The sequence below is a fragment of the Tachypleus tridentatus genome, chromosome 6 (assembly GCF_004210375.1).
Source record: "Tachypleus tridentatus isolate NWPU-2018 chromosome 6, ASM421037v1, whole genome shotgun sequence".
Classification (NCBI taxonomy): domain Eukaryota; kingdom Metazoa; phylum Arthropoda; class Merostomata; order Xiphosura; family Limulidae; genus Tachypleus; species Tachypleus tridentatus.
The window spans coordinates 28,675,559-28,701,169 of NC_134830.1; the positions used below are offsets into that span (position 1 = coordinate 28,675,559).

The window sequence follows — 25,611 nt, forward strand, 5'->3', positions numbered from 1 at the left end:
CCTCTTACTATCGAGATGGCCCTAAGTGAGTGAAGAAGAAAGAAGTACAGCAATTAAAAATGATTAACAATATACCTTATCCAGAGGCTCAAAAGTTATTGTCCCTGACTCCATCACAAACATGTATTGCTGCACTATGTTCCACTACTACAATGGGTGTGTAGACAGTGCTTTCTGTATCTCCATCAAAGTCTTTTTTTGCATCATAGAAAGAGTCTTCTGACCTCAATGGATAATCAAGTTGACAAATCTACATCTACTACTGTCTCTGTCCCCACCATTTGTTGTAGTGACCGCTTTAGTTCACTTCCTTTGGCCCTGGCTTCTTGTGTCTGCTCAGGTCCATCTTCTTTGGTCTTGAGATGCAGAACAGTTATCCATTCAAGCCTGAGTTGCTGAAACCTATGTCTATTGATCAAAACCTGCCAACTTAACTCAGGGCAGGATCTATGGAGGTCCACATACCTTCTTTTATTAAAGGAAAAATAGTGTGGTCATAAACAAAAGGGTTCTCCACCCAGTTCTTCTCCATCTTGATAAAAATGACTGCTTTGATACAGTGTGAATATAAAGTTTTTTGTTCTCATCTGGATGACATAAAATATTTGATTGATTTCTGTTATCCTGTGTGATCTTCCTTTCAGGAAACATTCCTGAAACCTGCTGATAGTCCTTGTGGCAGTTTCCTTTATACCAGAATGACAGGTTGCAAGATGGGTGAGTGCATGGATGAGTAGTGCTGCTGGTTGCTCAGCATGTGTCCACCTCGCCTGTAACTGACTGTTTTTTGGATTGCACTATCATATTTGTTTTCTCTGTTTTCTGAAGGGATTTATAATTAATCAAACCTTGATGCTCTTAGTGAACAATTGCTGTCTTTCCTTTTAATCGTGGGAGACTTTAATGGACACAATCCCCTCTGGAGTGATGTTCATATTGATGGTGGGGTCATTCTATAGAGCATATACTCTCAAATCACAATCTTTCTCTCTTTGGTACTGGTTCTTATACTTATTTTCATGCATTTAGTCAGTCTTTTACTGCCATTGATCTGTCTGTCTGCTCCCCTTTACTTTTCTTGAAGGGTTGACAGTGACTCAGGAAACAGTGATCATTTTCTTGTTGTTTCAAAGGAAAGTGGTTGTAGTTGATGCCACTTGACCATAATCCTATGATGGAAGTTGAACCAGGCCAACTTACTCCCTATTCATCTCTCTCTTGGAACTTTATCCTGCTGTTGTTAATTTATTATTTATTAATTACTGCATGAAAGCAGTAACTGATTGCATTGTTCAAGCATCTATTTGTTCTATACCTAAAACCTCGACATGTTTCTCATTGTATCTTCATTCATGGTAGACACTCAGCAGACACTGAAAGGTCAGAAATGAGCCTGGGGTACCTTTTGTGGGTGTCACACTCTTTTAAACTACAATGCTTTCCATCGGAGCCATGCTTATGTTCAGCAGATCAGACATTAGAGCTGAAAGAAACCTTGTATTAATTTCACAATTAGCATCTCTTCTATTACTAGTTTCAAGGTCTTCTGGAACTCAGTGAGGAAGATTTATGGGAAGTGTTCTTACCATCTTGCTCTCCAGTGGCGAGGAAGATGTTAATGTACACTGGGAGCCCTTTTGGCTTAATATTTGGATCTATGAATTCCTTTAGTGGTTGATCATTGGTTCTTTCTGTTGGCTTTATCCTTAATTTTCCCTTTCTTTCCATCCTCCAGTGGATCTTGTCTCTAACCACCATTTCTTTGAGGTAGTGCCAGACTTTTTGACCAAGGATGCTGTTGAGAGGATTTTCACCATTTTTTGGAATTTTATTCCTACCTATTTGTCATTCCCCCAATACTCTAGAATTTTCATCTATTCATTATTCTATTCTGTTTTCATAAGATTTTCAGTCTTTCTCAGTTGACCATAATAAGTTTATTTTCCTCCAATGGTCTTTGTTTCTGTGGAGCTTTCAATAACTGATAGTTATTTCTATCTCCCTGGTATCCAGACTTTATGTTTGATCTGTACATCACAACTGAGTTTATTAGTTCTGAATTCTTTCTCTTGATATAGTTAGTGTTCACCCTATACATTATTTTGTAACATAATACATTTCTTCTTCTGTCAAATTCACAATATGGGGTTAACATTTCATCATTATATGGATGACTGGCTTTATTTAACTCCATTCCAACAGTACCCCTCTGACCATGCTCTTTTCTTTTATTGGAACATGGCTTGTCTAGGTTGACTAGTCAAGGTAGAGATCTCTCACCTGATATCTTCCCTGTATGTGATTCATTTCAATGAATCCTTCACTTTTTCTCCCAGCAGAACACAACCCTCTTTGTTGCATTTGTGGGCCTTTGGGTTTGATTTCCATAGCTATACACTCTTTTTCTCTTCCTATGCAAAGAGGTTCTCTACCTATTGGGGACTTGGGCTTCCTTATATCCCATTATTTTCTTTGGTCATGCTCACATGTGTTTCTTACTAAGGGCTCTACCTGATCAGTGGAACCTCTCTAGGGATCTCTTTTTTTCTCCAGAGTTACCTTTCAGACATCATGTTTTTCAATGGCTTTACTATTGCATGGATATGTCTCACATCAATGCCTTTGATACTTACCACAGTGCCAAGCTGCTCTTTTTAGGGCTTCTGTTCAGCATACATTGACACTGGTGGTGGGTGCATCCAATCATAAATAGTTTAATCTCTTTCTTTTGCTTACACTTTATTTTTATCCTTTCTTTAGTTCTCTCCATCAATTGGGGCACTCCATGTTGGCTCCTACTGGAAGCTTCCTGTTGGTTGACAAAATCATGGTTTCTTCTGCTGAGCCCTCTGTCTTCCTCTTCTGCTTTCCTGTTCTCTCTTCCATTCAGTTGTGTTGTCACTCTAACTTCACACCTGGGATTTATCAAGTGTCTTACAGGAGGCTTGGGACTCTTTTCATGTGTTGCCTTCTTCCTCCTATCGGTGTGGATTCCTGTACATGGTGAGGGGACCTCCCAGGGAAGGTTCTGTTCTTTCAGCTTACCTTCTCTGGGATCAAAACCTCCACCCACGTGTTTGCCATGTGTGGTGACCTGTGAGGGGAGGAGAGGATCCTGGTGGTTGATGGGTCCAACCCTAACACACCACTTTGGTCTTGAATTCCTGTAGATGGGCAGCCTTAGGGTGGCCCCCTTTGGTCAATTGGCTGGTCCACTTGGGCTAGAGTCAACCAAGTACCAGTGTTGGATGTTCTCAACAGGTGTGGGCATTGTATCTAATGCTGGTGTTTGGGTATAGTGCTTATGAAACCCTAGCATTGCTGCAGTGTCTTAGTTTGACATTGTAGTGCATCCCCTTATAGGACTCCATGATGGGTGGGGTCAGTGGGTACCAAAATATTCCTTTTTATTATGGATTTTCGAGGTAAATTTAAATAAAATAGGTAAACGACCATGTCTTAAAGATTCTGAGCAGCAATCTTCAACATCTGTAACACATGTTGTATCTCATTTTCTTATACTACATTCTCTTTCAGACAAACCTTTAAGGCAAATGTCTCCCTTTTTCATTCAAAAGGGACAAAAGGAACTTGCTGGCTCTCCAAAGTCAGTAAAGCAGCTTTGATTTGGTGACATATTGGGAAAAACATCCACATCTCAACACAGTAAACTTCTCTTGCATTCAAAGGCAATTGGTGATATACCTATTGAGGTTACATCTCATGTTATTTTGAATTCATCACAAGGAGTTATTGTTGAGAGGGGTTCGAAGAACATTCCCGAGTCAGATATTCTCGTTGGTTTCTCCACCCAAGGAGTTTCTGCAGTAAGGCGTATTTCCTCTTCTAAAGATGGAATTATGATGCCTACCAATGTCCTCATTTCGACATTTACATCGCCACGTCCACCTGCCACCATCAAGGCAGGTTATCTTAATTGTAGGGTATGGCAATATATTCCAAACTCTCTGATGTTTCCAGTGTCAGTGGTTTGGCCACTCAAAGATGTCATGTTGTGGTTTCTTGATGTGTGCTTGTTGTGGTGGCAAAGACTATGATGCCTATGAGTGTGAAACGGACCCTCATTGCATCAATTGCAGTGGCTCTCACCCATCCTACTTTTGTTCTTGCCCTAATTGGTTGGAAGAAAAAGAGATATAGCATTCGAAAACGATTCATAACATTACTTTTCCTGAGGCTTGAAAGTTGCTCACCACCACTTCATTTCTGACGTATGCTGCTGCACTTTGTTCCACTACTACAGTGGGAGTGCAGGCAGATTTCTCTGTGCCTCCAAAAGAATCATTATCAAAACAAATGAAAAGTTCTTTGATCTCCATGGTTAGAAAGGTTGATGAATCAACTTCAACACCCATCTCTATCCCTTCCATACATCCAAGAAATCCAAAGATCCACTTCCTTTGGTTCTGGGTACAGGCATTTCCTCGGGTAAATCTTCTTCTTCCACCCCATGATTCAAAATAATCATTCGTTCACGTCCTCATTCACTGGAATCATTTTACCAACAGCAAAGACCTGCCCAGTCAACTCAGGGCAGGATCCATGGAGGTCGATAGACCTCCTTCGAATAAAGGCAGTAAAAAATAAAGACATGGTTATAAACAGAAGGGTTCTCCACCCAATTCACCTACACATAAATAAAAATGGCCACTTCGACACAATGGAACTATCGAGGTTTACATTCTGATATGGATGACATCAAAACACTGATTGCTTCCTACCATCCTCTATGTCTTTCCTTACAGGAAACATTTCTGAAACCTGTTGATACATTCATCTTTCAGTGATTTTCTTTGTACAGAAATAACAGGCTGTGTGATGGAGGGGTGGTACTGGTGGTTGATCAGCATGTGCCCATCCTGTCTTGACACACCCTTGGAGGCCGTAGTCATCTAGGTTTCCTTGGGTCATACCATCACTATATGTTCTTTCTATCTGTCCCTGGAGAGACCTATAATGAATCAGACCTTGATGCTTTCAATGAACAGTTGCTGTCTCACCTTCTAATCCTGGGGGACTTTAATGGACATCATTCCCTGTGGCAAAGTGCTGATATTGATAGGAGGGGTTACTCATGACATGACAGTGGTTCAACAGTGGTTTTATACTTATTTCCATGCACCTAGTCAGTCCTTTACTGCTATTGATCTCACAATTTGCTCCCCTTCACTATTATCCCATTTTTCATGGAGAGTTGACAATATTCCACAAGGCAGTGATAATTTTCCTATAATTTTGAGAGAGACTGGCCGTGGTCAATACCACATGACCTGCATGCCCAGGTGAAAGCTGGATCATGCCAACTGGCCCTCTTACACTGCTCTCACACAACTTGATCCTGCCATCAACAGACAACTGTGTGGCAGCAGTAACTGACTGTATTATACAAGTATTCCTAAAACCTCGACACATTTTCCACGATCTCTTTGTCCATGGTGGAATCCTGTCTTCCACATGGTACAGAAGGCTCAAAAAGGGTCTGGGATACTTTTCGTAGATATCCCACACTCTCAAACCACATCGCTTTCCGGCAGGCCCGTGCACATGCTTGTTGGCTAAAACATTAAAGCCAGAAGGAATTTTGGATTAAATTTACAACCAGCATATCTTCTACCACCAGTTCCTTTTATTACAACCTGAAAGACAAGTTCCTGGTGCCACCTGAATTTGGATTGGAATTAATCTATGACCCACCATGTATGATCTGATATGTCCTAGCCACACTACATATATATCACATCTAAAAATCTGATGCAGGTTTTGGACTGTGCTTGTGTGTTCTGTCTATCTTTATGACACTTCTCTTTCTTTGTGGAAAAATGTGTACCCTAGTACAGGCAGGGTACAGTGTTCCAATAATGTGCACCCTCTACTGTTTTAACATATTGGGTGTCATTCTCCTTGCATTTCCTTCAAACACTTCCTTAAGGGGGTTCATCAAAATAAACTTTTGTACCAATCCATCCACCACTTTAACATGGAAATTTAACTAGATGAGAAAAGGCTATTTGTCATATTGGAAGTTAACATTTTCCAACATTGAGAGTGTATTTTCAATAGGTACTAACACTTTCCACCCTTCCTCCCCACTTATGGTGCAACTTGCTTTCTTGCCTAATTACAAACTGAGGATTGAACAGTCAGTATAGAGAAAACCTGCTGTGCTGGGAAGCAGCATTACAGTCCTCTTGGTGTTAGGTTCTCACATGCTCATTTGTCACACCTAATCTCACTTGTTTCCATGTAATATGAAATGGAAACAGGCAAGATTAGGTGGGAACCTTAAATGTTTTTATGTAAAGGGCAGTAGTGAATTGGAAAAGTAGATGTGGGAGGGAATACCTATCACATACATTTTCAGTGTTGGAAAGTATTAACTTCTGTCTGTTGCTTTTCCAGATAGAGATCCTTGATTATGTTGCTACTGGTATCTTTATATGTGGATGGCTTTTGCCACTGACCTTTGTCTTTGTGGACTCTCATTTGTTAAAAGTTATCACGCTTTGCCTACTATAGCTGGTGCATGACTTGTTGCAGGCCTTTTTGTAAATGGCATTGGTACCTCAAGTTAATCCACTTTCCTTTTCTCTTCAAATATCATTAATTAGAAGGAATATACCAGGTTTAAAAATTGCTAATCCTCATTCTCACTATATTCTTACAGTCTGAGTGCATGAATATGTGGTTAGTTTTTGGTAGCATCACGCTAATGAAATGTCCTCAATTTCAAAATATATTTCTGATACATTCTGTTTCACCATGACTTTAAATTGGCTGTGGCTGTCATGTAACTTACTGATTTGTATATATAAAATCATTTTAATATAATGTGCTCAACTGTCAATAGTTTGAAGAAAAATAGCTTCCAAGTGAGAAACAAAAATTTGTTATACCAATTATAGAAGATAGTTATAACTTTGCAAAAGATATCAATGGATAATTCCTTTTTACCAGTTTTAATATTTTGGTCATTAAAATATTTATAGTTAAGGATAGGGTGAGTAAAGTAAAATAGGGGTATTTGGTAATTGATTAACCTACAGTCCTATTAATCATTTACTGCAGTACTCCTTAAACCATTGTATGTACAAACAAGCATACAGAGAAATAAATTAATGTTGATGGTTAGTTGCTGTCAGACTAGTTGCCTTCCCTTCAGTTAGCAGCTCAAAATGGGGGAAATATAATGGTGGTGGTGAGTGGCATAAATAAAGAAAATCAAGTTTGATGGCCAAACAAATTGAACCTGAGGACCTCAAATCATGAGCCTCTCCCCTTCTCTGCAAGTGACCAAAGCTGATGAATCTTGAAGTTAAAAAAAAAAAAAAAACGTAGAAGTCTAAAACTAGGCAAAACACAGATAGCTCATTAAATAATTGTTCTTAACAACAGTCGGGTATAATAGCAGTATTTCAATTACTTGGATAGTTGGAATAATCAAATATAAATAATTGGAAACAGTAATTTTGATTAATTGATTATTTTAATGATAATCAATGCAATAGAAATTTTGAATAATTGATTGTTGGAATAACTAGAAACATTGATGTTTGTTAGTTTATGTCATAATATTTGTATTTTGATACTTCACTTGGATTGGTAAATGCTATTATTATTGTATCTTTACTGAATTATTTCTGTTTAGTATATACATTATAAGCTTACCTTCTGATGTTTCTCTGTTTTCTACTTTTCAATCAAACATTTGCTGCTGAGTGTCACATGCCATTCCCATCTACAATCATATTGTAATCAGCATCTTCTTATTTGGTATACTTCACTGATATTCCATATTTGTAGTTATTGGTCATATAATAGTGTATTTATAAATAGTCAGTTTGTTTTAGCCCCTGTTTCTGGATGAAAATTATTTGTTTTTATGTTCCACATCTCATCTTTATTCTGACAGTGACAGGTTACTTACTCAGATTTTTTATATTCACAAAATCCTTCTCTGAGCTTTTACTGACTGTTTTGTAGGGTATATTTTCCACATTTATCTTTTATTTTATACAGTGAACTTGAATGAATTTAAATAACAAATCTATATTGGGCTTAGTAAAAGTTGTCTTAATTGAATGAAGATATCCCAAGTTGATGATGTTTTGTGATATTAGTGTCTTAACTCTTCAAGTACTGCCCACTTTTTGTAATAATAATCAAGTGAAGAGATATACTTGTTTTTCAGTTGTCTTATTGTCAACATATTTATTGTCTTAATAGTGTTGGATAGTAAATTACTTTGTACACTTTTAATCATAGGATAGTTTGTCAGCTTTGTTATGTTCTGTAATAAATCTCTATTTAGATATTAATTTACTAATGCATATATTGTTAGATGTATATGTAGATTTTTTTTTTTTTTCAGTATTCGTGTGAAAAGTCTAAATGATAGCACAGATATATCTGCTTTGGCCCAAGAAATTGTTGAGAAGTGTTCACTCATTCCACAAGCAAAAGTTCGTGAAATTGAACAGTTGCTGTTTTATCTTCAAACTCGAAAGGAACAACCGTCTAGTAAAGGTAGTGCTTAAAAAAAATAATTAGTGTTAAGTAGTATTTTTGCCAGTGTTTATATTATGTTATTTTTGCATATACTCTTTAAAAATATATGCATCAGTATTGCCATCAAGTTCCATTTGACTTTAAAAATTAGTTTTTATTTTGAACTTTTAAATAAAAACTCCTTGTAGTTAGTTGGATAACATTCTCTGTTGTCAAGATAGAATAACTTATGAAGTTTAATTTATATAAATATACATTTTGTTTTCAAGACTTGAAGAAATCAGAATCTTCTCAAAGTGTTAGAGGATTGAGTGACAAAGAAAAGGATAAAGAACATGAAGGTCTGGATAGTGTAAGAGTCCATGAAATGGCCAACATTAACTGCTTGGATGATTATATAGAATTACTGTATGAAGATATGACTGATAAAATAAGGGCATCTGCCTTGGTGTTACAGCTTTCCAGGAACCCTGATAACCTGGCAGAGTTGGCTTGTAATGGTAGGTACTTGCAAATTCTCTTGAAATCTTAGCACACTTGTCTTTAACTTAAACATTTAAAGCATGGCTTTTTTGGGTTGAATAATCATAGTGTACATGCATACCTGAAAATCTTTGAGATTTAGAATTAGGTTTTTTAAGATTTTTTATCAAATGTACTTGAAAATATTAAAACACTATGTAACACAAATTTTGTTCCTGGATAGTATGTGTTATTTCTTAATTGCTTATGTTGTAAAAGTACAGAAAATGGCTATTATTATCTTCAAACTTTGCTTTTGTGACCTGGATAATGAAATTTAGAAATTAACCTATTTTCTATGTAAAAATGAGCAAATTTGCACATTTTCATTTACATAAGGTCTGAATAAAACAACATATGAATCAAGATTTACATGTATTTATACTAAAGTTATACATAAATGAACAAAATGTTTAAAAGTGAATAGGTTTTCGAGATTTGCACTGTAACGTAAATCACTTTCACGTATCAGCCCTCAAATATAGTCTCCCATCATGTTTTTGTTGTATGCTTCTTGGAAGCAGTATTCAAAGTCCAGTATAAATTGGTGGAAGTGCTCGCCTTGCTCCTCTGAGTATGCTCCTATTTTCTCCTTGAATTTATCAAGAGGAGTGTCAAGGATATGGACTTTCAGGGACATCCTGCAACCCATTTTGCCATAGTTCTTCACTAGCGCCTCACCAGTACCACATAATTTTTAACCTTGTGATTGCCCAAGAAGCCCTGAACCTCTGCAACAAAGCTGCCACAAGTGTTTTTTACTGAGCTTTTTGGGGAATTCTGTGCACTCCAGGATCTTCTTTATTTGTAGTCAATGAAGACAGCTAAGGGAAGAAGTCTTGAAGGTCCTTGAAGACTGGAGACTCCTTATCAAGAGTTGTGACATATTTTTTCATAAGACCTAATTTAATGTGCAATGGTGGGAACAACACCTTCTGGAGGTTTACAAGTGGCTCACACTTGACCTTATGCCTCCCCACAGATGACTCAGTCTGTTGTGGCCAGTGCTTCCTGTTGTAGTGCACTGTGATGTTTCTATTGTCCCAACCCCTCTGTGTGGATTCCTGTACATGGTGAGGGGACCTCCCCGGGAAGGTTCTGTTCTTTCTGGTTACCCCTATTGGATCTAAACATCCAACCACGTGTTTGCTGTGCATGGAGACCCGTGAAGGGGAGGAGAGGATCCTGGTAGTTGAGGGGTCCAAGCTTAACACACCACTTTGGCCTTGAATTCCAGTAGATGGGTGACCTTTGGGTGTCCTCCCCTTGGGTCAATCGGCTGGTCCATTTGGGCTAGAGTCAACCAAGTGCCAGTGTTGGAAGTTCTCAATGGGTGTTGTGGACATTGTGTCTGATGCTGATGTTTGGGTATAGTGCTCATGAAACCCTGGCATTGCTGCAATGTCCTTGCATGACATTTTAGTGCCTCCCCTCATAGGGCTCCATGGTGGGTGGTGTCATTGGGCACCGAAATTTTCTTTTTTTCCTATGGATCCTCCTGAAAAAATTTAAATAAAATAGTGAAAAAACAGTCAATAGGTAAATGACCACGTCTATAAAACTGAGCAGCAATCTTCAACATCTGTAACACACGTACATCATTTTCTTATATTACATTCTCTTTCAGAAAAACCTTTAGGACAAATGTCCCCCTTTTTTATTCAGAAGGGACTAGAGGGACTTGCTGGCTCTTCAAAGTCAGTAAAGAAGCTTTGATCTTTAGACATATTGGTTGAAACATCCACATCCCAACACAATGAACTTCTCTTGAATTCAAAGGCAATTGGGGATGTACCTATTGATGTTACCCCTCATGCCACCTTGAATTCATTATGAGGAGTTATTGTTGAGAGGGATTTGAAGAACATCCCCGAGTCAAAGAATCCTACTGGTTTTTCCACTCAAGGAGTTTCTGCAGTGAGGCGCATCTCCACTCGCAAAGATGCAATTACACTGCTGACAAATATCCTTGTTTTGACATTTACATCACCACGAGCACCTGTCATCATCAAGGCAGGTTACCTAAATTGCAGGGTACAGCTGTACATTCCAAACGCTCTCTAATGTTTTCAATGTCGGAGGTTCGGCCACTCAAAGACGTTATGTCGTGGTTCCCTGACATGTGCTCGTTGTGGTGGCAAGGACCACGATGGCTATGAGTGTCACATGAACCCACATTGTGTCAACTGCAATGGTTCTCACCCTTCCTACTTTTGTTCTTGCCCAAAATGGTTGGAGGAAAAAGAGATGCAGCGTTTGAAAACGACTAATAATGTTAGTTATCCTGAGGCTCGGAAATTGCTGTCTGCCACTTCTTCTCGGACATATGCTGCTGCACTTTGTTTCACAACTACAGTGGGAGTGCAGACAGATCTCTCTATGCCTCCAAGAGAATTGTTTTCAAAAGAATGAAAAGCCTTTTGACCTCCATGGTTAAAAAGGTTGATGAATCAACTTCTACATCCATCTCTGTTCCTCCCATACATTCCAACAAACCCCAAGATCTACATCGTTTGGTTTCAAATACAGGCATTTCTTCAGATACATTTTTTTCTCACACCCCAAGATGCAAAACAATCATTTGTTTGCGTCCTCAGTCACTGGAATCCCCTTCCAACAACAAAGACCTGCCCAATCGACGCAGGGCAGGATCCATAGATGTCAATAGACCTCCTTTGAATAAGGACAGTAAGAAAAAAAGACATGGTCATGAACAGAAGTGTTCTCCAGCCACTTCGCCTACCCGTCATTAAAAATAGCCACCTTGATACAATGGAACTGTCGAGGTTTACGTTCTAATCTGGATGACATTAAAACACTGATTGCTTCCTACCATTTTGTATGTCTTTCCTTTCACCTTTCAGCAGTTTTCTCTGTACAGAAATGACAGGTTGTATGATGGATGAGTACATGGAGGGGTGGCACTGTTACATGTGCCTACCCTGTATTTGTCACTCAACACACCCTTGGAGGCCGTAGCCATCCGTGTTTGCTTGGGTCATACCATCACTGTTTTTTCTCTCTACGTGTTCCCTGGAGAGACATATAATCAATCAGACCTTGATTTACCGTCTCCTTTTTTAATTCTGGGGAATTTAATAGACATCATCTCCTCTGGGGAAGTGCTGTTATTGATTGGAGGGGTTGCTCAAAAATGCACCTGGGATACTTTCCGTAGATATCCCACACTTTCAAACTGCATCTCTTTCCAACGGGCCCATGCACATGCTAGTGGGTAAAACATCAAAGCCAGAAGGAATCTTGGATTCAGTTTATAACTAGCATATCTTCTACCACCAGTCCCAAGGTCATATGGGACAGGGTTTGAAAGGTCAGTGGGCACTACAATTCTGTCCCCATCTCGATCTTATTCTCTGATGGCCAAGAGGTAGCTGATGTCCAGAGCATTGCCGATACTTTAGGCTAAAGCTTTTGCCGGGTATCTAGCACTTCTGCTTGTTCCTCCATCTTCTTGGCCATCAAGACTCAGGCAGAACGTTCACCTTTTTCCTTTTGAACTGACTGTCTCTTTGACTATAATTGTCTCTTTACACTGGTGGAACTGAAAATGGCCCTTTATCGGTCTGGCAGTACATCTGTTGGACCTGATGATGTACTCTATGACATGCTGGACTATCTCTCTCCTGCTTCTCTTGATATTATTCTAATTGTTTTTAACTGGATCTGGCAGTAGAATGTTTTTCCGAATCCTGGGAAAGATCCCAAGATTCCTTCAAACTACCGTCCAATTGCTTTGATGGGCTGTCTCTGTAAGACCTTTAGAGAGGATGGTTAATGCTCATCTTGTTTGGTTCCAAGAATCAAATAACTTCCTTTCACCCACCCAATGTGAGTTCCAACAACAGCATTCCACCACAGACCACCTAATTTGATTTGAAGCATCAATCAAAGAAGCCTTTCTCAAATGATAACATCTTGTATCAATATTCTGTGACATTGAGAAGGCTTATGACACAACATGGAGGAATGGCATTTTGCAAGACCTCCATATATATGGGTTACGTGGCTACGTACCCATGTTTATTAAAACTTTTTTAATGGACAGGAGGTTCCATGTCTGTGTGGGTTTTGACGCTTTCCCGTTCTTTTCTACAGGAACTTTGGGTCCCTCAGGGCTGTGTTTTGAGTGTCACACCTTTCAGTATAAAGATTAATGCCATCACTGAACACCTCCCTCTTACTGTTGCAAACGGGCTCCATGTCGACGACTTTCACATCTCGTCAGTTGTCGAACATGAAATATGTTGAGCGGCAACTACAAACTGCCCACGATTGTGTACTGAAGTGGACTATGGCGAACAGCTTTAATTTCTCTCTCTCTCTAAAATTGTTTGCATGCACTTTTGCTGCCAAACGGGGTATCCACCCTGATCCTGAACTCCGTATTGGTGAAGTTTCGCTGCCATTGGTCCCTAAGACCAAGTTTTTGGGGCTTATCTTTGACCATAAGCTGACCTTTATACCACACTTAAGCAACTACAGGTCAAATGCACAAGAGCACTGAACATCCTCCATGTCCTCTTTACCACCAGTTGGGGAGTGGATCGATGTTCTATGTTAAAGATATATTGTGCTCTTATTCGATCAAAACTCAACTATGGATCACTGGTTCATGGCTCTGCCAGACCCTCGGCCTTAAAGATGCTGGACCCCATTCATCATCAAGGACCTCAACTCTGCACTGGGGCTTTCTGCAACCCCCCAGTTCAGAGCTTATATGTAGAATCTCATGAACCTTCTTTGCACCTTTGCCATTTGCAACTGTATTTATTCTTCAAACCTTCGTTCCTTAACAAAGCATCCCACCTGGGGATGTGTTTTCCTTTCTCAGTGAGCCATACTTTTTCAGAACAGATGATCTGCCATTGCTTCTTTTGGTCTTCGCGTCCAGGAGCAATTGGATGAATTGGGTCTGTCCTTGGATAACATTGCAGAATCCATTGGTCAGCCCATCCCACCATGGCTTATTACAGTCCCCAAATGTTACCTTTCTTTAAGTCATCTGAGAAAGGCAGATACTCCCAATTGGAAGTACCATCTTTTATTTACTGAACATCTTTTGAACAATCTTTCCATTCCAATTTATTCGGATTGTTCCAAATCAGGTAATTCTGTGGGCTCTGCCATGGCTTGTTGCGGTTTGGTGGTTGTGCGCAGAATCCCTTCTACAGCTTCTGTGTTCACTGCTGAATTGCAGGCCATTTCTCTTGCCCTGGATCATATTGAAGCTAAGCAGTACTCCAACTGCACTATTTATACTGACTCGCTTAATTCTCTACTGGCCCTGGAATTGCTTCATGTTGGTTCACACCCTGTTCTTGCTGATGTTCAAAACCAACTGGACCATTTCTCATTGACATCTACTTCTATCCAGTTTTTCTGGATACCAGGCCACATTGGTATTCGAGGGAATGAGCTTGCAGACACAGCAGCTAAATCTATCTGCTCTGGCACTATCACCACTTTGCCTATTCCATACATGGACTATGGTCCTGTATTCAAAGCTTGGCTTTGAGTGAGCAACGCGAAAACAAGCTTTTCCAAATAAAACCCTGTATTGGACTTTGGCCATCTTGTTTCCATAAAGATTGAAAGGAGGAAGTTGTTCTGGCTAGACTACGCATTGGTCACAGTTTTTTAACTCATCATTTTCTTTTATCTGAAACTGATGCACCAGTGTGTAGTAGTGTAACACTCAAATCACTGTTAGCCACATTTTACTTTCTTGCCATAGTTGCGCCTCTCAACATCGGCACTATTTTAAACATGTTCTGTTCCAAGGTTTGTCCATAACATTGGACAGTGTTATTGGTGATGGTGACACTGTCCACCTTGATAAAGTTTTTAGTTTTTTAATGGCCATTAATCTTTTTAATGTCATTTAAGTGTTTTATATTTCTTCATTAAACCTTTTTTATTGTGGTTACCTTTTAAGAGTCACAATCTCTCTAGTTCGATTTGAAATTAGAAAATGGCCATAACATTAAATAACTCAATATCAGGACTGGAAAGGCCAACTTCAGGTGACTAACGCTGCTGTTTGAACTACCCGTTAGTCATCCTGGTGAGTTATTATTACAATTTTACTGCATGTCTTTTAAAACACTTTTATTACTTTACCCTTTGATAATGACTGTAATGACACATAACCTGGAACCAGGACTGGAAAGGTCAACTTCAGGTGACTGACAGTGGTTCTTGTACTCACCTATTAGTCTTCCTGGTGGGTTATGATAATTACCATTATGCTACAGAAAGTCTTTTACAACTTCTTTTACTCTGGTTTCTTTCTTAACGTTGTAGTAGACTAGATGTCAACATTGGTTTTATGCTATATATGTTTTTCAATGCTGTTTTGTTTTACCTTCATTTCCTTCTATGTATTTTACTACATTTACTTTTACCTTTTTGCTGGATGTTTGACACAGACAGCCTAGCTCTTTGTGTCATAAAACACTAAATCAACCAACCCTGTTGTCCCAAAGGCAAAGATAACAGGGAAACTTGGTAAAGCCTCCTTGGAGACCCATCAGGAATGCTACTATTTTGAAGTCTCCAATAACTTCCCAGCCATACTCATCATACTTCAAGGCTTCTAGGAAGGTCTTGACACTGTTATATTCCTCTTTGAGGTGCACCAAATGAGCCAGGGGAAAAGACGGATACTTATTCCCATTATGGAGCAACACAGCTTTGAAGTTTCTGGATGAGCTATCAATGAAGAGGTGCCACTTGTTTGGGTTACAGGCAATTCCAGTTGCCTTGCACAGACCAGATACATTGTCCAAGAAGTAGGGCTTCTGCCACCCAGGTCATAAAAGGAAAGTTTGAAGTGAAAAATAGATCTTTTACATTAACTTTAGGCATAAACAATTTGGAAATAATGCTTTCTGCCCAGGAACAAGAAAAGTTAAAAATTTTGTTACATAGTATAATTGATACTTCGTAAACCAGGAATAATATTTCTGCCAGAAATTATTGCCTCCATATTACTACATACAGTTCAAGAATGAATAAAGGCTATATACAAATCTTGAGATATTGCTGTGTCGTTAACAAAAGCAACTTAAATTATGTGTTTTTTTTACCTTCAATATTATACAGCTTAAATTAAGTGTAAGGCTTCTGACTTTAAGACAAATAAGACTGGTTTAAAGTTTTAAAAATAGATTACATGATCAATTTAAATTTAAGGAGGGTTACAATTACAATTTAATATTTCCACGTATCTACAGGTATAAAATAACTACCGTTGGTCTCTTTAAAAACAAAATATTAATTACATATTGAGATGTATATATATTATGGGTTAGACTTTATGCCAACTGCTCTGACCTTGCGTTGTATTCATTCTTTTTTTTTTTTGTTAGAAACTCTTTTAGGAGCACTAGGAAGAGTTCTTCGAGAAGATGGTAGGAAGAGTATTGACTTAAGTACCAATATTGTGTATGTTTTTTTCTGCTTTTCAACCTTTTCAGAGTTTCATCCTCTCATTGCGCAGCTAAAGGTAAGTTTTCTATGAACTTATAGATGGCATAGTTATACACTTATACACCTACCTATGTTTCTTTTTATTTAAAAAATTAGAACTATATAAAGCCTGCACAGTAAAATAATCAATATAACATCCAGTAGCTTTGACTAGTAAATTATGTCCTAAACTGTTAATGTTTGAATTTTTTAAATGTGAGATCACGCATAGTTAATTATAAAGTTATTCAACAAATAGGTCTGAGGAGTGTTGATTTGGAAGTTTAAGAGAACAGTTATGCATTTTATTTACTATTTTATTCATATATGCTTTTAACATATATTAATTAAAATTTTCTAGAATAATTTGACTGAAATAAAATAATTTTCAATCAGTAAAGGTGTATTCAGTTAAGATATTTTAAGATTTTCTTTTACAATAATTTAAATTAAGTTTATGATTCAGTGTTTAGTCGAGCTTGTTCTTATAATTTAACAATGTTGAACAATGATTATAAACTATTTATGTGGTATGAAAAGAGAATAAAGTGGTGTGACAAGTAATTGTGGTTTTGTGAGAAAGGTATTAAATGTAGATCTTGTATAGAAGAACAATTGCAGGATAATTTAGTAGAAAGTTTAAGAGATGTAGGAACAAACCACAGATTTGGGAATTTTTTCATAGTTTCTTTAATTTTTTCATTCCTTTAAATGTTTTATTATTAGAATGTATCAATTTATGTCAGTTTCTTCCATGAAAAGATTTTCGATTAACCTTATTAAGTTTAGGTAGTATAATTGCAGTGACAAAATATTCAGATGATCCAAATGCTTCAATAAATCCTTATTTATTGAATATTATTGTGAAGTTAACCATATCCTAACAATACACACAAGATATATTATCATGTGGTACATCACCTTGTCTTATATAAATCGCTATTCTTGTTCAATTCTGTTTTCTGTATGCAAATTTTATTTTATTTTTTTGCATACCACAAACTTTGATGCTCCCACCCATCTGAAATTGACTGTTCCAGTATATCACCTGCAAATTATTATCCAATAACTCTCCACCAGTAAGAATGCAACATGCCTTCATGACATTAATTGACTCCCTCTGTTCAATTCTATAAAAATATCAGTTCTCAATTGGCAACACTCCTGTTCTAACATTTAGTGTGCTCTATTCAAGTGTTTTTTGTACTATTAATATCTTTGTATTAATTTCTCTTTATAAGTTTACTCTTTATTATACAATAAAGATATGTAACTTGAGTTATTCTAAAGTGGAATTGTTTTATATTTCTATCCGGTTAAAGAACTTATTACTTTATTACAAAAATCTTTTAGTTAATTATTTCAACACCATTGTGCATGGTTATTCATTTTGCATTATGAATTCTACATTACCAATTCTGAGGTTTTATGTTCTATTAACAGTTTTACGTAGGTTTCAGATCTTGGTACTCTGTGGGAAAATTTTGGGCTCTACTTCATCAGGAGATTGATCATTCAATAAGCTGAACTTCTGGACTGTGCCTGGAGTTTGGGGGTACAGTCTGCCAACTTTGGAAAAATAAGAAATTATGTTGTTAGGGTTTTCGAATAATTTTATTCTTAATATTACTATCTGTAGTTATTTGAGATCTATTACTTATATTTTATTAGATTGGTTGATACTTGTAGTCTAGTTCAGGTTAGAACTTCAACTTAGTTATATATTTTCTCCTATTCTACTGACTCTAGGAGACTTTGTTGTTTCAGGATTACTTGTTATTCATTATACTGGTATATCAATCCTTTGTTTAACTGTATTGTTTTCTTTCCATACATCACACGCAGTTATTTTATAAATTACCATTTATTTCATTTCTGTTGTTGTTATACTTATTGTTAGGTTAAGATTTTTAATTTAGAACTTGATATATTTTGTTCTGCACTGTTTGATTAGGCTTAGCACGTGTTTGTTATTTTTGGTTTACTTGTAGTTCTGCTTGCTGATTAATTGCTAATTAAGTTAAAAATTTTGGTAGCTTAGGCTTAGCAAGTGTTTGTTAATTTTGGTTACTTGTAGTTATACTTTTGGATTAGTCATTAGTTCAGGTATAAGATTTCCCTTGGTCTTATAAACTTGAGGTAAAGATTGTATGATCCTCTTTCCTATGCCCACATGGATTATGGTTTCCTGTGGCCTATGTTTTGGATTGTAGTCGACTTGCGGGACAGTGTAATCCTCCTTCCCTCCTGCATGTGATTGTGAGTTCTCAGTGTTTGAGTTTTGGATTCTAGTTGACTTGCCATGTATGTTCTGTTCTATCATAGCCACTCTACACCTGGAGGCATGTCGTTTTAGTCTCTCTCACATTTATGTATTGTGGGATTGAGATTAATGTGGTGTGTGGTTCAAATCAATATCCAATCATAGTTCTCTCCCTTTTTGATGTATTACTCTCTATTTCTGCCCATTTCTAAGATGCCTCTTTTTCACACTGGATGAAGAGTATATCTGGAACAAAAGAAGTGCAGTCTCCCACCTATTATCTCCAGAGTGTCCTTTGGGTGCTTCTTTCTTTCTTTTGCACCAGTTTCTCCACCTATTCAGTGTAAGATTCCAGCTATTTATGTGAAAAGGAGTAAGGTACTGTATCATAAGCTATAATTTTCCTATACTGAAAATGTATTTCCAGTAGGTGTTTATGTCTACTCACACTTTCCACCCTTCATCAGAATTGAAAAATGTTTTTTCTATTTATTGTCTAAACTTAAGGTGATAGTTTAGTAGTATTGAATACAGAGAGTCATAGGCATCAAGAGAGTATTGGTAGAAGGTTGTCACATGATGATTTGCTTGCAAGATACATTGGAATAATCAATTCCAGATATGTATGCACAAAATTGGTATAAAAACTAAGTAATAACACAAGTTTTAATTTATTAATCTTATGAGGAAATATTTAAGTAGATCTTCAATCTCCCATTGTATGAAAATTTTGATATTTGTTCTCTTGGTCTACCTCCCACTTGTAATTTAATTATCACTTTTTTTAATTACAAATTTTAATAAAATTACTCATTATAATGCAGTATTACTGAGACAGATTCTAATTCTTATAGTCCTCAATTGTTTTTGTTTATGATGTCATAGACTAGACAAACAAATCCACTTGCCATATCCTCCTGATAGATTCTATCTGTTTCACAGATTGCTAATAAGTCTTTCTGGCATTTTATAGTACCTCATTTATAACCAACAGAAAGGCAAAGTTTCAATCTTTCAAATGATATATGGTGCTACGTTGGTTTCAGTAAAGAATACTGTCATTTTCGTTTTCAAATTGAAAGTCAATCTGAAATGTAAGCATTAGAAGACAGTTAGATTGAAGAAGGTAAAATTAGGGAAATAATGGTTAATAATAGAAATTTTCCACAAAGCTCATTTGCCAAGTAATTTACAACTTGTATTGCAGGATTATTAGTGGGGTTTAAAGGGTAATAGGAGAATAAAATGAAGTAGAAAAAGATACATGCTGCTATGAGCATTAGGCTGTATATGAACTATTGTATAAACATTTGTAGTTTTCTGTTATAACCTGCAGTCATTCTAGAGAGAAAAAAAGGTAACTTAGACTTATTTCTTCTTTTTATATGTTGTTACAAGATTGATCAAATCAACTAAGCCTATATAGAACTAGAATAGAGAAAATAGCTGATAAAATAGAAAGTTTGATTAATAAAAATGTGTGATATTTATTTAAGAAGTTTAGAGGTTATGCAGAGGAAATGTCTTGATGATGAGAAACTCACTTGAAATAAAAGTGTATCTCAGAACGGCTGGTATGGGTATTAACACTTTTATTGATAAGGAGAAAACAACGTTTTGACCTTTCTAGGTCATCTTCAGGTTAACAAAGATGAAATTTAGAAATTTGCAGATGTAGAAAATGTTTTGAATCTTAGCATGAAACTACACTCAGAACAATAAATATTCTGATTTCATATATTCATGGAAAGTCTTTAGTAAAAGTACTTAATTAAAAAACTGTATTTTTATGTAATAAAGACTTGTAATATTTACTGAAAGCTTTCCAAGTTTTGTAAAGATACCCTTATCGTTATAGTATGGAAACTCTGGCAGCTTCTTTGTGGTTACAAGGTTAGTGAAATTCACCAACCCCAAAAGAGTTAAAGGAAAACATAAAATCTACTTTTAAACAAATGACTGCATAAATAAAATTCTAAATGAAAATTTGAATGGTTGGATCCACTAAAATGCTAAATCTACAAAAAAAGTTGAAGGAACCATTTTTGTAGCACTGTTGTACATGAAGATGCTTTCAGTCTCAGAGGTTTGAATAACTTAAGTGCAACTTTATAACAGTTGCAGGAGAAGATTATGGCTGGATAGAGAAAACCTTTCATAAACTAAGAGTAATGTTACTTCATCAGTGCAAATGTAGTTATATCTAAATTATTTAAAGTATTGTCAGATATTTAGAGACAATATGTAGTATTATATGAAGTTTTAATGTGCAAAAAAAAATGTAAACAATTGTAAGTTTGCTAAAAAATATTTCTAAAAACTAAATTCCAACATCAACAAGAATATGAAATTAAATGAAAATAGATTAAATTTCTTTGGTTTATAACCACATATCTGATACAGTTCATTGATTTGTAAATGGGAAAAAAGTAAAGATTACAAATATGTGCACATTATACATATATATTTTACTTTTTATACCAGTAGTGGTGTAATATTTAAAAACATTCTTTTCATATGTATGTTGTATATATAAATTAGTTGACTAAATTTTTTTTTTAACAGTCTCTATCACACATGAGTTGTTCAACATAATCTGTGTGATATGTGTGAAGGTGCATTTATGTCATTATCCTTCCTGTTTCCTGTTTTTTTCAAATACCAGATTGGTTCATTGTGCATGGACATCATTGAATATGAACTGAATCGACATGAACAGTGGAAAGAAGATCTCTCCAAGAAGAGAAACATATATATCCTTTGTGTCTGAATTGATGTAATACACGATATGTTTAAGTTTTTCTTTGGGAAATTATTCTTTCCTGCATCCTTTTGTGTTTAAATGTTCTTTGAAATTTATGATACATAAAAGAAATGCTCAAGATCAGTCATGTATTGATTATGCAGTTTTTCTTTTTTACCCTTGTCCCCTGCTGAGACAGCAGTACGCCTGTGCATTTACAATGTTACAATCAGCGGTTCAGTTTCCCTCAGTGGACACAGTAGATGACCCAGTATGGCCTTGCTTTGAAAAAAAAACACGTGTAATTTAGTATTTATTCAAAAATATTTATATGTTGCTAGTTTAACCAACTGGAAATGAAATTTATGAACATAGGTTCAATAACCTGAATTACTCTATATTTTGTTCCTCAGTTTGTTGTTTATGTTTAATATATTAGTTCTGAACTCACTCGATTGATCCATAGTCTCAGTCCAATAAGTGTTTGATGACTTCATATATCAATGGTTTTAGTTAATATTGAAATAATTCATATCGTTATCCACGACACACTTAAAATGCATTATAGTGCACTCAGTTTGACAGATACTCGGGTATTTATGTTTTATAAGGTCATGAAGATATCATGGAAGGGAAACAGCATAGAATTGTTGCAAGAATGTTGTAAATGTATATATATATATATATACATACACTTGCTGTATGAAATTAAATTTTGATGTTTAATATCAAACTGTATAAAGATGTATTGTTAAACATTGAATTGTTTCAAATAATTTTCTTGTAAATCATATTTTAATTGCCATATTTTTCTGTAAAAGTTATTTTTGAATGTAACTTAAAATAAATTTTGATATCGAAGAGTGATGCAATACGTCAGGCAATATTACCTTTATTGTAATTTTTAATTAATTTTTGTCCTTTCTGAAAATAACTCTTAGTAATGCCTACATACATGTCCCATCTGGTAAAGAATCATTTTAACTTCTGTGTCTCGCTACCATTGTGTATACATTTGTTGTATTGCTTCCATAGAGGAAAACATATTTGAATCTATGGTTAGACTAAGCTACCTTAAAACAAAAAACAACTAAAACTAGAAGTGTTTAAAGACATATTACACATTAAAAATCATAATGAATAAAGTTCACATAGTATATGAACAGTATAAAGATACATTTATATATCATCATGTTCCAACATTTTAATAACGCTTCCATTGTAAATAAAGATGCTTTAAATCTCAGTTTGAATAAATTAAGTTTAACTCTGAAACAATTGAAATTATAGTTTACATCCACTGTGTAAATATTCTGAAAATTGAGATAATAAAAAGAATATCTTTTTAAAAACCAACTATATTCTTAACTGTATCACTGGATTCTGAGAAAGATAACCCAACTCTGAAAAGGGACTATGAGAAAAGCTTGAAAAAGTATCAAACCCTTATAAAGAAGCAGGATCAATTGTTAAGAGGTACGATATGATTGTTATTTATACATTAATACTGTGTTGTTCACAATTTATCGTAAGAATTAACATATGCAAACACTTTGTCTCTGGCAATCCCTATGGAAATTCTATATGATGCCTAAAATTTTCCCTTCTGGAAGGACTATACTACAGGGACTTTCAAATACCAAACTCTTATTCCATGATTATAGGAGTATGCAAGCAGGTATCTTAGCATTTTAAAGGATGAACACGGAAAAATGAGACTAATTTTCACGCACGAGGAAGACAAGGAATGCTGGCATTAACTGCGTATGACTCATCATAACAAAGGAACACATACAGTTATGGATCAGTTAAACTCGTGAGAAGCGATTAAAATGATGTGTCTTTGCACAAGAGTACACAGCGAACTGTAGAAGCGAAACAAAAGAGGAATATCTGTTGTGTTGAACCACAGTGGTAAAAACAAGGGAAATCATGTTGGAAGATAACAGACTACAGCCTAACTAGTCAAACTCTTAAAGAGCTGAAGATAACTAAACAGCTTGTTAACAGAAGTAACTCATAAATACATTGGTTTGTTACAGCTAAACTAGAAACCTCTCAGTGAGCTGTAAACAGAATAATTCATAGGAGTTTAATAGTGATGTAAGTTATGTTCATATTGCTGTGTTTAAGGCCTGGTCACTCATCCTTCAGTAATTTCCATAGACAAAGAGCATGCCTTTGTATTCATTGTACAATATTTATTGATGGTTATTTATGGTAATTATTTGGAAAATAACTTTAGGAAGTAAAATCTTTTTCCCTACAATTTGCCCTGCAGTCTTTGTAACAGTATTCAGAAAAATCTTAAACTGTAAAAAATATATGTTTGTTTTTGAAATATTTAGCTCTTATCCATTATATGTATTTTGTTGTTTTTTTTAAAATGGGAATTTCATAAAAAAATCAAAGCAGCTCTAAAACTATATAATTAGTATGTTTTTCTACAATTAACTTACTAGAGTTTAAAAAAATAACTTGTTTACTTGATTTTATGTATTGCCAATAGTTGAATATCAGACTAATACATATCGTCAATAGTTGAATATCAGACTAATATGTATTGTCAGTAGTTGAATATCAGACTAATATGTATTGTCAGTAGTTGAATATCAGACTAATATGTATTGTCAGTAGTTGAATATCAGACTAATATTTCTGATACCACACCGTATTACTTTTTTGTTATTTTTACTTGGTATTTCTGATTTTTATGGCAGTATCCTACTATTTGTTGCTAAATATTGCTGAAGACACTAAAGTGGAATTGAAAATGGTAAACAGAGGAATAGTATCACTACTTCTCAGAACTTTGGACAGAGACTTACCAGAACTGTTGATCCTTGTTGTGTCGTTTCTTAAGAAACTGTCAATCTTTGTGGAGAACAAGAATGAAATGGTCAGAATCTAAGTTTTATATGGAGCATTTGCTTGTATTAAGCTTCAATGAAGATTTACACAGAGTTAATCATAAAGAATGCTTATAATAAGTATGATTTGTAATCTATGTATATTGTATTTTTAGTCCATTAAATTTGAAAGCATTGTTCAAAGACCTATGAAAATTTTATACATTGATAATAATAGTATATTAATTACATAACACACTTCCATATAACTGGCATCATTGGTAAAATTAACATTTTAAGTATAATATTCCCTGAATATTTTGTGGTTGTTGTTTTTTTCATGAAATTACTCACATAAATATTTTAACAAGGAAATAAAAGTATAAATAAAATTACAACTTGTTTTAGAAAAAAAAAGAATTGAAAACCATTGTTATAGTCTCACATTTTACGTATCTGTGATTGAGTATCAGTTATAATGTTATGTGATGGTTTATGGTTCCAGCAAGAAATCTGTACATTACTTTTATATGAAACAAAATTATAATAAGACTGATAATAATTTTTAACAAATATTTATTACTAGCTCTATGTAGGAAGGTTGTGATGGCATCTATACTCTACACCTTCTTAAGTAATATTTTTGTGATGTTGTAATCTCAGTGTTGTCACACAAACAGTTGATCTGAGAATGCTTATATGCTTGTTTATCTAACACTTACCCAGTTTTGCTCAAAAACCCCAAAAAATTCAACATTCACATGGTAGAATTCCAAGTAAAATTTAACCAGTACAGGTTTGTTTAACATTATAGTTGAAACCACTTTATGAAATATTTAGTTATTTGGTATGCATAAAAATTCTTAAAATATTGTATTATAACTTTGTCTGTCTCTGAATTTTTTTAGTTTTAAGTAATTAAGTTAAACACAAAACAAATTTAAAATTCTTAGCTATGGCTCTACTTTACTGACATTAACACTCTTTTTGTTGCTTTTACAGGCAGAAAAAAATATTGTGGAGAAAGTGGCTCGATTAGTACATTCTAATCATGATGACTTGTTGAATGTAACTTTGAAGTTACTTCTAAATCTGTCTTTTGACCTTGACCTGAGAAATGCTATGGTAAAAGTTGGTCTTTTACCAAAACTTGTCAAGCTTATTTGTAAGTAATCATTGTTAGTTAAAGTAATTAATAATAATACAATGTGTTATTG

General features: G+C 35.4%; 1 protein-coding gene across 8 annotated transcripts in view; it reads left to right on the top strand.

The window, feature by feature from the left end:
- Positions 1–25,611, top strand: part of Kap3 (kinesin associated protein 3) — a 62,678-nt gene that overhangs the window by 13,076 nt on the left and 23,991 nt on the right. For all 8 annotated transcript variants that reach the window (XM_076503852.1, XM_076503848.1, XM_076503856.1 and 5 more), the window contains 7 exons: positions 8,390–8,544; positions 8,796–9,026; positions 16,440–16,576; positions 21,468–21,555; positions 22,923–23,021; positions 24,266–24,444; positions 25,397–25,559. In XM_076503852.1, coding sequence (XP_076359967.1) covers positions 8,390–8,544; positions 8,796–9,026; positions 16,440–16,576; positions 21,468–21,555; positions 22,923–23,021; positions 24,266–24,444; positions 25,397–25,559 — 1,052 coding nt within the window. The remainder of the gene's footprint in view (positions 1–8,389; positions 8,545–8,795; positions 9,027–16,439; positions 16,577–21,467; positions 21,556–22,922; positions 23,022–24,265; positions 24,445–25,396; positions 25,560–25,611) is intronic.